At 37.7% G+C, this 12831-nt stretch overlaps 1 protein-coding gene across 1 annotated transcript in view; it reads left to right on the top strand.

Moving 5' to 3' along the window:
- LOC104704614 (chromatin assembly factor 1 subunit FAS1-like) overlaps nt 10254-12831 on the top strand; it is a 5686-nt gene continuing 3108 nt past the window's right edge. The window contains exons 1-6 of the mRNA XM_010420670.1: nt 10254-11020; nt 11167-11266; nt 11349-11496; nt 11577-11700; nt 11833-12197; nt 12278-12598. Of these exons, the coding sequence (XP_010418972.1) occupies nt 10556-11020; nt 11167-11266; nt 11349-11496; nt 11577-11700; nt 11833-12197; nt 12278-12598 (1523 nt within the window). The 5' untranslated portion in view covers nt 10254-10555. The remainder of the gene's footprint in view (nt 11021-11166; nt 11267-11348; nt 11497-11576; nt 11701-11832; nt 12198-12277; nt 12599-12831) is intronic.

Here is a 12831-nt window from a genome sequence, read left to right as displayed (position 1 = left end):
CGACTGATACATATATTTAGTGGCCACTTTAATTTAAAACTTAAACAACGAGAAAAAGAGTAACCTTAGGTAAGGGATCTTGCTGTCATTTTACATGAACGTTGTGGTATAATAGAAAAGGTGAAAGAAATGTGGTATTTTGTATAAGTTTTGTCACTGTTCATGGTAGTTTATTAGTTTTATCTATTAGTTATAGAATAATAGATAAAGCCCGCGTAAATACGTGAAGTATTAAACTTAAAATGATAAGATTTTAGTTTTAATAGGTAAATTACGCACCTATTAAAAAATAGTTGAACATCCATGAATAATTTTAAGTGTGTAATTTAGTAGGTGTGTAATTTATGTGTGATTAAAAAAAAGATTTGAATCAAGTGTCTGAAAATGGATAAGGTCAACTATATGCAAATAATTGATAAAAAAAAAAATAACAATAAACATATAGTATAATTTTGAGAAACCCAAAATAGAAAAACAGTTGACATTAAAGATTTCTCCTCCTACATGCATTAACCTCAACATATCTGACACTACCTCCTCTAAGACGATTGTACCCGGATTCCCAGTCCTCTCACAGGATCCACGGGAAACGATCTAACCGAAACCCAATAATTTCAACGAGACAACCATCGTGAAAATCGCTCCTTACAAAAATCCCACTAATACACCAAATCCCACCTCATCTAATTAGTAAGTCGAACAAGCAACCACCCCTAACGACCGAACAACAAGAGAGGTGGACTAGAATATTTGATTTCGTCCAGCCACGGACAACATTTCCCACGAATACTCTGATTCCCTATCAACTCCTCAAGTGTCGATCGGCACCTCCACCTGGTACCACTCATCACCCAATGTAACACTTGCAAACCAACACACATGGTGTCGATCGACACCCTCCCAATGTATATAGACACCGACGCCCTCAGCATCACCTCCGTCGATCCTCCCTTGATGAACCCAAACTCCAGCCATTCTCCTGCGACCCAAACATATAACCACATGCTGGTGTCGATTGACACCACGTTGGTGACGCTCGACACCCCAACATAGACACAACACGACCATGGAATGTATCCATATTAACTACAGATTAAATCACAAACTAACTGTTCATTTCACAAATTTCTCATTGGATATGGAGCTTGTAGCACCACGAAGCTTCCCACCAAATTTCAGCAAAATCGGATCATGTTTCATCCTCCAAACGTTTCTGCAGTAGCTATCTCAGACCAGTTTGTGCAGTCCATCTACAGGTGTTGGTGTCGACCGACACCAAAATGGTGACAAATGAAACTAACCCAGGAATCATGACCCGAGCCTCCCTTCAGACTCCTTCTCGCTGTAAACCCTAATCCTTCATTACTAACGATTTCCCAATCGATTAAACAACAACTAACACGATTTACCTCGATAACAACCATGACAAAGCCCCCTTGACTCTTCCAATCCACCACCAAGTAATTACATCCTTCCCCACACACATATAGAAGATGGATCTCCCTTCTCCTTCCCCTATCCCCAAAGCACAAGGTCCCTCCCTCCAGCATCCTTGCTGAACGACGAAGGAGAAGCTCCCCTGCATCCACTTCTCGATCTCTCCTTCTCTCTCACACCAAGACCTCCTTCCGTTTCCCGTCCATCCCCAAACCATCCTCCTTCTAATCCCTTTCGAGAGAGAACCGACAACTCTTTCCTCTTCTTCTATGGCATGAGACGGCTTGGGAGGAACCCCTAACACTAAGAGGGCGTTCTCCTGTTATAGGGAAAGTATAGGGTTTTTCCAAAACCGCTGAACAGCACAAAACCAAGAAAGAACCAAACTGTCTAACCAGAAACGTTGCTAGTGTCGACCGACACCAACGTTTCCAGGTTACGGACGTTACAATTCTCCCCCTTTAACAAAAGTTTCGTCCTCGAATCTAAGCACCAACAGCTCCTCTGCGAAGCGGCTCCACTCACCGTTGCAATGGTTCACACCATGTAAGCTCAAATTGTAATACCCTATAGGTAACAACAGCTTTGTAGTTATAGTACTTGGGGGTCGAATCCACAGAGACTCAAGATCACACAATAAATTAAAGAGTTTTATTATTACGCTAAACAAAAGTATTTGAATTAAAAATAGCAATGCAAAATATTAAATAAAATGTGTGTAAATTCAAGGAATTAAACGCTAGATTTAGGGAAATTCTCGGGAAATTATAGGATATTAAAACAATTAATAACTCAGGATTCAATCAATTAAAATCAGATCTCGAACTCAAAATTTTACTGTAAAATAAATCAGTTCTCACTGCAAATATTATCTAAGTTTAAAACACGAATATCCAAATCTCTTTGTAAAATTCAAGTTAAAAACAAGTTAAGTTTGTTCACAAAATTACTAACTCAAATCTCTTTGCAAAAAGTAAATTTGCTCATCGGTTTTATCAAGAAAATAAATTATATTAGGTTATTAATTCTTGGTGATCAGTCAAGAATTAATATGGCAAACAACCAAAGATGATGATCACAAAAGATACTGAATACTAAAAATCAACAGATCTAATAAACCATAAAAACCCTATAAAAACCATGAATCTAACAAGAGATCTACTCAGACATGGTGAAAGAAATAACCATCATGAATAAAATAGATATCATAAAAGAATCAAAAGAGAAAACAAAAGGAACTTAGAATCTTCTCTCAACATGCTGAGTTCTTGACTTGTCTCTCTAAAAGTTCTCTAGGTCTCTCTCTCAAAAGTTTACAAAAAAATAAATCTTACAGGTTTCTAAGTCCTAAAAATCATATCTATATATGTCGTAAAACACGTCGGGGACTAATGTTGCAATTAGGTAAAACTTCGAGTCACTTTGTAAATCTTAAAACTTGGGTTTCTTGGTCTGTCGGCAAAAGGGTGTCGAGTGAAACCAAAATTGGTGTCGATCGACACCATCATCCTAGATCGTCTCTAAGTTGATTTCCTTCGGTCTCAATGCTCCAAAACGTTCCAAATTGCTTCATCTATGCCAAAATCCTAAAAACCCTGTAAAGACTCACAAAGAACCTAAAAACACATCAAAAGACTCTAAAACACTCCTTATATCATGGTTAAAAACAGTATAAACCATGATATATCACACCACCACCTACCACACTGGTCAACCCGACTCTGGTCCCGCCAGCCAGCACAAACCTGACTCTCTCGGTCAACACAACTCTGGCCAGCATAAACCTGACCCTCCTGGTCAACACACAAAAACTCCGAGATTAAAACCCCATCAACCCCGAGATCCGCATCCGATCACAACAGAAAATTTGAGATTGAACCCCCATAAATCTCTTAACTCTGCATATGGTCGTTATCCTTATCCCCATGTCTTTGTCACTTTTGCCTCCAACTCATCTGCTCTTAGGTCGTAACCTTCAAGCCATACCGATCTCACTCTCAGACCACCCGTCTTCGAGCCATACTGTCTCACTCTCGAATCGTCACCCTCGAAACTTTGGAACCAGGAGAACCCTAATCTCCTCAGGAGAATCCTCATCTCCTCTGCTACCCTCAGAACCGCAATCCCTCGAGCTATATGTATCTAGAGAAGCCCATGTCCCCTCAGAAAAATCTTCATCTCCTCATGAGTTGTTCAAGACTCCCCGCCCTTAGAGCAAATGGTCATAACGTCTATAAACATTTGCTTAACCAGGACCACCCCCGTGATCCGCTTAAAACATCGTATTCTCCTACCAACCACCATATTCCCTCCTGGAACATCACCTCCACCTTGGCCACTCCTAGGCCACACTCCAAAACATCCTAACCACTTTGGATGTTCACACACACTCTTTCGAAAAATAGACAAGTTCTAACTATTCATAAAACTTTCTATTTTGCGAACCGCATAACCATTTATATCCATGACACACAAGTCAACTATCCTTTTCCAAAATCCTTGTCAGCAAATCCGCATTACGATCATCTCGGGTTTGAACAAAACCTGTTGTCCCAATGACAACTTCCACATTGGCTACCCCACCGGCAACACCCTCAGACCCCCTCTTGACCCACATGTGAATTCTTGACTTGCTATCCCGTGGTACTCACAGGCACCCGACGAAGAAAGTACATAATTTAGCTTCTCGGAACTACACTAACAGATCACATCATTTGAACGATTATTGTTATTTTTATTTTTTCCTACTTGATCAAGTATCTAAACAACACTACCATTTTTTTTAGCAACATTACCGCGTCCCCACAACCTAGACAAGTTTACTTCCATTCAAAAACATGTCGTAGAATTGTATACGCTCTAATACCAAACTAAAACGACCACACCTGGATTCCAAATCCTTGCACAAAATCCACGAGAAACGATCTCACGAGAACACCATAATTTCGACGAGACAACCGGCGTGGAAATCTCTCCTTACAAAAACTCCGACAAATACACCAGACCCCATCTCATCTAGTTACTAAGTCGCACAATCAACCATCCCTAGCGACCAAGAGAGAAAGGCTAGAATATTTGATTTCGTCAAGCCACGGACAACAATTCCCTACAAATACTCGGATTCACTATCAACTCCTCCATTGTCGATCGGAACCTCCACCTGGTGTCGCTCATCACCCAATGCACCACTGGCAAACCAACACACATGGTGTCGATCGACACCCTCCCAGTGTTGATCGACACTGACGCCCTCGGCATCACCTCCATCAATCCTCCCTTGATGAACCCTAACTCCAGATGTTCTCCTATGACCCAAACACATAACCACATGCTGGTGTTAACCGATACCACGTTGGTGTTGCTCAACACCCCAACATTGGCAAAACACAACCATAAAATACATCCATATTAACTTCTGATTAAATTACAAACTAACCATTCATTCCACAAATCCACCATTGGATATGGATCTTGTAGCACCACGAAGCTTCCCACCAAATTTCAGCCAAATCAGACTCTGTTTCATTCTCCAAACGTTTCTTCAAAGTAGCCATCTTGGACTAGTCCGCGTAGTCCATCTACAGGTGTTGGTGTCGACCAACACCACAATGGTGTCGATCGACACCAACCCAGAAATCACGAACCGAGCCTGCTTTCAGGCTCCTTCTCGCTGCAAACCCTAATCCTTCACGACTAATGATTCTCTAAATAATTAAACACCAAACAATACGACTTACCTTGATAATAACCATGAGAAAACCTCCATGACTCTCTCAGTCCACCACCAAGTAATTACATCCTTCCCCACACACATATAGAAGATGGATCTCCCTTCTCCTTCTCCTATTTCCAAACCACAAGGTCTCTCCCTCTAGCCTCCTTGTTGAACGACAAAGGAGAAGCTCCCCTCCAGCCACTACTCGATCTCTCCTTCTCTCTCATGCCAAGACCTCCTTCCTTTTCCCGTCCAACCCCAAACCATGCTCTTTCTCATGTCTTTCCAAAAAGAACCCACAACTTTCTCCTCATCTTCTAAGGCATGAGACGGCTCGGGCAGGAATCCCTAACACTAAGAGATCGTTCTCCTTTTATAGGGAAAGTTTAGGGTTTCTCCAAAACCGTCAAACTGCACAAAATGGAAGAAAGAACCAAACTGTCTAACCCAAAATGTTGCTAGTCTCGACCGACACCCCTTGGTGTCGCTCGAAACCAAACACACAAATGTTTCCGGGTTACAAGCGTTACATCCTCATCACTAAAACTACTTACAATGACACTTTTATCAACAATTGAAATATTTTAACAACAGTTGAAAAGCTTACAATGGTGTTGATAAAATGAAGTGGCAGGTTTGAGTATTGATAAAATTCAAAACCGTTAAAAAATATGGGTCCTTTTGGTATGACATGACAGATATTGATAGACCAAAAATAATTGTTGTTTATTAACATTTTTTTTGGTGAGGAAAAATGTAGATGAGGATAAGTGGGACACATTGATTGAATGTTTGAATTGTTTTTTCCCTGCAATTATTTAATAGAATTTGTTAGAAATGCACCTTTTGAGATACCCCTTTACAAAAATACTTATTTTTTTAACATTTTCATTTTTGCCATCTTTTAAACAATTACAATATGTTAAATTAATGTCTAGAATTTTTTTTTGTAGGTTTGAGTTCTTTATTTTATATTTAGGTTATAGTTTTCATAGAGTAGGGTTTAGTATTTGGAGTTTGGTAATTAGAATTTAGTCATTTTATACATAAAAATGGGTATTTTTTAAAATGGACAACATAAAAGGGTATTTTTGAAAAGTGGTCTAGGAAAATGAGTATTTTTGAAAATGACCCATTATTTAACATCAATTATTTCAAAATATATATATGTATATAAATAATAACACCAAAATTAATCATTTTCATATTCTATAAATAGAGACTTAATTCATTGAATTTGGAAAAAAAATCCATTGTTATATGTGTTTAAAACTATTTAATTTTATAAAGTTAGTTAACTCTTATTTATTTTATTTTAATTTAAATCAATAATTAATTGTTTTTATCAATAATTTGTAATCATAAAAAAACAAAAGCATAAAGAAAAATAAAGGAAAAAATGGTAGGGTCGGGTGGAAAGACTTAAACCAAACAGTAACCAACCTTAATACCCGGACATCCATATCTTAGAAGCTATTAAGTACATAAGTATCTTCGTCTTGATGTGGAGAATGGAGTTGTGAGAATGTGTTTGGTAAGAATGGGTAATGTCGTGATAGGGTGAAGTTTCTTAAAGATTTAGCCAAAGAAGTGAGTTTGGCAAATATAGCGAGCCAAGAACATAGTAAGGCACCAGAATGGGTAGAGCGAGTGATTGAGTGGACAGCCCCAATTAGGAGTTGGCTAAAGTTGAATACAACAGAGCTTCGCAGGAAAATCCCGGTCTTGCAACCGCTAGTGGCATGTTGCGGGATGGTGAGGGGAAATGGTGTGGAGGTTTTTCTCAACATAGGAAGATGTTTGGCACTTTTAGCAGAGTTATGAGGGAGCTTATTATAGTCTATACATGGATTGGGAGAAGAGTTATGGGGATCTTATTATTTTTGGCACCTTTAGCAGAGTTATGAGAAGCTTATTATGTTTGACACCTTTAACATAGTTATGGGAAGTTTATTCTGTTCGGCACCTTTAGAGAGCGCTGTGTGTCGAGTTGGAGATTGATTCTAAGTTGGTTGTTGGGTTTCTTATAACAGGGATTTGTGATTTACATCCTATGTTTTTTTTGGTATGTTTATAGTATGAATTCTTTTAAAAGGATTGGTTAGTTCGAGTTGTTCACGTGTATAAAGAAGTGAATCCTCTTCCAGATGGAATGGCTAACTATATAATTAGAGAGATTCTCAAAAATAGCACGTTTTTCTTCCAAACTTAGCACACATTCTAAAAAATGACAAAACTAGCACAAATTAACTTATATATCATTAATAATAAAGTTAAAGAACTAAAAAAATGTTGAAATTGGGAGAATCAGAGACTCTATGTTCCTTCGGTGAGAGAATATGGTGAGAGAGAATCAGAGAAATATGAATCCGGCGAATCCAATCAAATCTAAAGCGGAGATGAATCATAACCTGAAATCAAGGAATCCGAGTGAATCATTAGTGAAAAATTTGCGTTGGCGACATCACATGCGAACAACGAGCTCTAATTTAAATCTAGTCGAAGATCTTAGAGCTCTGGTTCAGAAAGATGATCTACCCAAAGCTTCGTTTTCGTCTGGTTTTGTGATCATGCTTCTTCAAATGTTTTAAGGATTATGACGATTTGTGTACAGATCAGTAGAATGGGATCCATTTTGGTTCGATTTCTATGATTCCAAGGCTGCCAAGGTTTAGATTCTTCATTTCATAGTTCCCCATATATAGAAATTGTAGTTCTGCTGTAATATTCTCCGACAATTTTATGTTGAAAATGATGTTAGCTTGATAAGATTCACATTACAGTTTTGTTTTGTTTTTTTTCATCTATGTTTGCTTCAATCACTAGTTGTGGTTGAATTTGGTCACATTGGTAGATGGGTTGCATAAGTCTACTAGATCTATTTTTTTGTCTGCTTGCTTACTGCTGGTAAAGAGAATCCTCCAAGGTGAACTTCTAGTTTAAAGAATCATGGGCGCATGAATATTCCAAACTCTACAATGGAAAATATTTGTTGACTGTTTCAGTCTTATGTACCTTATTTCATCATGAGTGTCTCACATTTGTAGGTTTTTGACAAGAACATAAAACCATGATTTACACCATGATTTGGAAATGACATCTTTTACATTAAACCATGATTTACACTTGATCAATTCAACAGTTTAATTTTCGATAATGATGATTTTTTCCCATGTTTGTTTTGTCTTGCACATTAGATATGTCATTTGCTTTGGGAGCCACATTTTCTCTTACTTGCCTTTCAGGTTCGTCTTATGAAACCTGTGGTGATTGTTAATAAAGTTGAAACCTTTAAGTTAACAAAGATGATCAGCAGCAACTATTCCAGCAAGAAAATGTATGATGTTAGTTGGTTGTGATAATGGTGAAATTCAGGAAGGATTCCTTAAATTCATGATGACCTTCATAACAAGTTTAGATTTCAGGATGACTTTCATAAAAATTTGGATATTGCTAAACACCAAGATAGCACAAAAATGAAACCACTACCCTGTACTATGGAAACTTTTTGTATGTTTTACAATTTTTTTTAGTAATGCTGAGTTTTTATGTTGAATGTTTCCTTGTTTTATGAATTCAAATTTCTTTTCATAACATCATTATTCATACATGTTTCCTTGCTCAATTCAAAATTTTGTTGATAGCTCATAAAAATCCCTTCTCCTATTCTTGTAACTTGAAAAACTAACACCGAGCATCCATCATTACTATGAAACGTTTAAACTTTGGTTGGTAACCCAGTTACATTACACTACTTTTATGCACAAGAAAAATATTTTAGGAAGGAGATCTCGCATTTCAGGAAGGCCTTCATCAAAATAAAATAAAAGGAAAATAAAGAAAACAAAGCATTCACGCCCCATAACGATTCGAAGACACGACCTTTGAGTTTTGTACCAGCAATTAACTAGTAAGACAAAATTTTCATTCAAATATAATATAAAAATAAATGTATATATATGGATACTACCCGAATAGGTACTTCTTTGAAATTCAGGAAGTTTTCCATGAAATTCAGGAAGTTTTCCATGAACTTCATAGAAATTTAGAAATATACAAAATCAAACCATTGGTCATATATATATATATACATCTCTCGCTCCTTTCCTCCGCCTCTACCACCATTTATGCTGCCACGTCTCTTGCTCCTTTCCTCCACCTCTCACCACCATCTCCGTAGTTGTTCCTCTTCCTCTTCCATGATCATGACAAAAGTCTTCGATCCACCAACTCCAGCAAATCTATAAACCGTACCAGATTTTGTCATTATGTAATTAATACTCCTCAATTTGATATGTCCCTCTTCAAAGGCCAAATCGAGATAGATGACTAGCCAACGTCGGAACAAGCTGAGACGATGATGACAATATATTCCTTGTGTGTTGATTCGATTTGAGAGGACCACAGTCACGGAGAGTCTCGTCGTGAGTTCAGAGTAAGGTTGAGTTTTTCTTGCGACGGTGGAGGTCATAGCGGTTAAAGTGGTGGAGTACGGTGAAGAGAATAAACAAATCGTTTATGTTTTTCTTCCAAAAATTGATGAGCATGAACTAAGAAATGAAGATCTCATATGAAAAGATTGAACACAAGTTTTGTTGGAGAAATCTAAAATCGTGAATATGATTCTACCACCATCTTCTTTGACATAGCGGCGGAGACGACGACCAAGCCATCAGAGCAGCTTAATTGAGTTGAGACGTAAGGAATGTAAACACTTTGACATATTTATGCCATGTCAGCAGAGTTAAGTATATAACACAGAAGCATAATCACTCGTTTTCGAAATTAAAAACGAAATTTCTATTGTTTATATAAAAAATGCTACATTTGGAAAAGTTGAATGGGTGTGCTAATTTTGGAATAAAAATATAAAGTATGTAGTGGTATATTTATGTATGTAATTTTTCAATAAATTCATGGAGGCATCGTGTCATTGTTTCCTACCCAAAAAAATATCTCCGTCTTGATGGGCCGAAAGAAACAAAATTAAGCCCATATATAAATGAGCTTCGCAATCTCTCTAAAACATAAGTGGCGCCAAACCTTAAAAATTTGCATCTGAGTCATTTGGAGGCAAACCCATCCGTCAAATCCTTGGCGGGGAAATCAATGACTCCTCCATATTCCTTTGTTTTTTTTTTTTCTGTGTTAAGTTCGCCTTTAGTTTTTATTTTTTTCCCTTTTTTTTTTTCAAAACCATTCATCTTCCCACTCCTCCACATTCTTCTTCTTCTTCTTCTTCTCCCAAAACCTAACAACTCAGAGACCAAAAAAGAAAAAAAAAAATCCAAAATCGCAAAAGTAAACACAAAACCTTTCTCTCTATCGATTTCTCAGATTCTGGATCTTGTTTCATTTTATTCACCTGGATTTATAGATTCCCAAAATTTCTAGGGTTTCGCGATGGAGGAAGTTACGCCGGTGAATGAAATCGAGAATCAGAAGACGCCGATTGAGCCGAAGAAGTCGTCAAATAAGCGGAAGAGAGAACCTGCGGCGATTGAGAATCTGACTTCTGAGGAGAAAGAAGCTCAGATCTCGTCGTTGAATCGAGAGATGAAAGGGCTTTTTGATTATTTTCGTGAAATGATGGACGATGAGAGTAAGAGAACAGATCTGTTTTCTAGGTTTAGTGATTGTTCGTCTGTGAATTCTATGGTTGCTTTGTTGATGGAGGAGATGAGTTTGCCGTTGTCGAAGCTTGTCGATGAGATTTACTTGAAATTGAAGGAGAAGATTGAAACTGTTACTTTGGTAGCTGTGAAGAGTGCTGTTGTTTCTGTCGGTCAGAGAGTGAGTTATGGTTTGCCTAACGCAGATGCTGATGTTTTGGAGGATGATTCTGAATCTTGTCTCTGGTGCTGGGAGGTAATTTTTAATTTTCGATTGGTAGTTTTTAGCTTATTGTTCTTGCTTCTGTGTGGGTTTTGATCTTTGAATCTTGATAGAAATGGTAACTTTTAGTGTGGTGATATCATTTAATGTTGAGATGTTATGTTTATTTGATGTTATAGACGAGAGATTTGAAAATGATGCCGAGTTCTGTTCGTGGATTGCTTAAAGTTCGACGGACCTGTAGGAAGAAGATTCATGAAAGGATTACAGCAGTTTCTGGTAAATGTCTTATCTGTTTGATGATTCTTATTGGCTGTTTGTATAAGATGTGAGGACTTAAGCCTTGTGTGTTGTGTTTTAGCAATGTTAGCTGCATTACAAAGAGGAGAAACTGAAAAGTCGTGTAGATCTAATCTGAGCAAAGCTGCTGAAAAGCTTGGTAAAATACTGACTGAGGTGGATATACGATCATTTATGGATAACATGTTGCAGAAGAACAGCGCAGAGATGTAAGCATCTTATTTTAGTGTACTTGGGTTATATTTATTTCTTGTTTTTATCTGACTCGGTTATTGTGTTGATCGTTAAGGGCTGAGAAAGACTCAAAGCGAGAAGGGAAGCTGCTTCTTAAACAATTGGAGAAAAGTAGATGTGAAGCTGAGAAGGAAAAGAAGAGAGTGGAACGTCAAGTATTGAAAGAGAGATTGCAACAGGTAAGCAGATAGTTTTCTTCATTGTCTTCTGGAATTCTTGTCTGATGATGCTTATTCTCTTTTGGTCATCTTGGATGGTGTTATTTGTTTCCAAATTCTGACTTCTGACTGAGCATTTGTTTGCTGTGCCAGGAAAAAGAGCAGAAGCTAATGCAGAAAGCAATTATTGATGAAAATAATAAAGAAAAGGAAGAGACTGAGTCAAGAAAACGGTTAAAGAAACAGCAAGATGAGTCGGAGAAGGAGCAGAAGCGTAGAGAAAAGGAACAAGCCGAGCTAAAAAAGCAACTTCAAGTACAAAAACAAGCATCAATCATGGAGCGGTTTCTTAAAAAGAGCAAAGACAGTTCAATAACCCAACCTAAGCTTCCTTCCAGTGAAATAACTGCTCAGGAACCTTCATGTGCAAAACCTGAGAATGAAAGTGGAACAGTTATTCAGGCCATTGACAATGCCTTTTCAACAACTTGTGAAGCTACACTTGATGATATTCGCAGGTATGACAGTGGTTTTCCTTGGTGATTTATCTGTAAGGTGTCACTTTGGATATTGTGATCTGAGTTGTATTTCTTTGTAGGGAACACTTTGCTTCTTGGCGACAGTTGGGTCATTCGCTCTCCAGTACGAAAAAGCATTGGGGTATGCGTAGACAACCTAAGAGTGAACTGTTTCCGAAACTAAAACTATCTACAAATAGGGGAGCAACATCTGACGGTGAACCGAACATGGAGAAGCAAGTGGATGGGTGTGAAGAGAAAAACTTTGATGGTATATCTTCCATTGGGCAGTGTGAGTCTTCGTCATCTGATCGTAAGAAGAAGTCCAGGAGGGCCAAGCAGTTGTTACAATTTGATAAAAGCTGCAGACCAGGCTTTTATGGTATCTGGCCTAGCCAAAGGTTAGTACTTAATTTTGAAAACTTTCATTCCCACAGTAAGCTAAGATAAGATAGATTGTAAGTTAGTTTTGTTAATATATGTGAAGCCTTGACTAATTCAAAGCTTTCTTATGAGTTTGTGTGTTACTGCTTTTTCATTTCTGCTTTTTTGCATAACATGTTTCACTGAAAAAGTCATGAAGTTTATCTCAGCTATGTGACTACTTTATTGTGGTGTTTAATAGAGCATGATA

This window comes from Camelina sativa, chromosome 7, assembly GCF_000633955.1.
Source record: "Camelina sativa cultivar DH55 chromosome 7, Cs, whole genome shotgun sequence".
Classification (NCBI taxonomy): Eukaryota; Viridiplantae; Streptophyta; class Magnoliopsida; order Brassicales; family Brassicaceae; genus Camelina; species Camelina sativa.
Note: the sequence above shows the minus strand (reverse complement) of the source record. Positions and strands in the feature narration are given on the sequence as shown.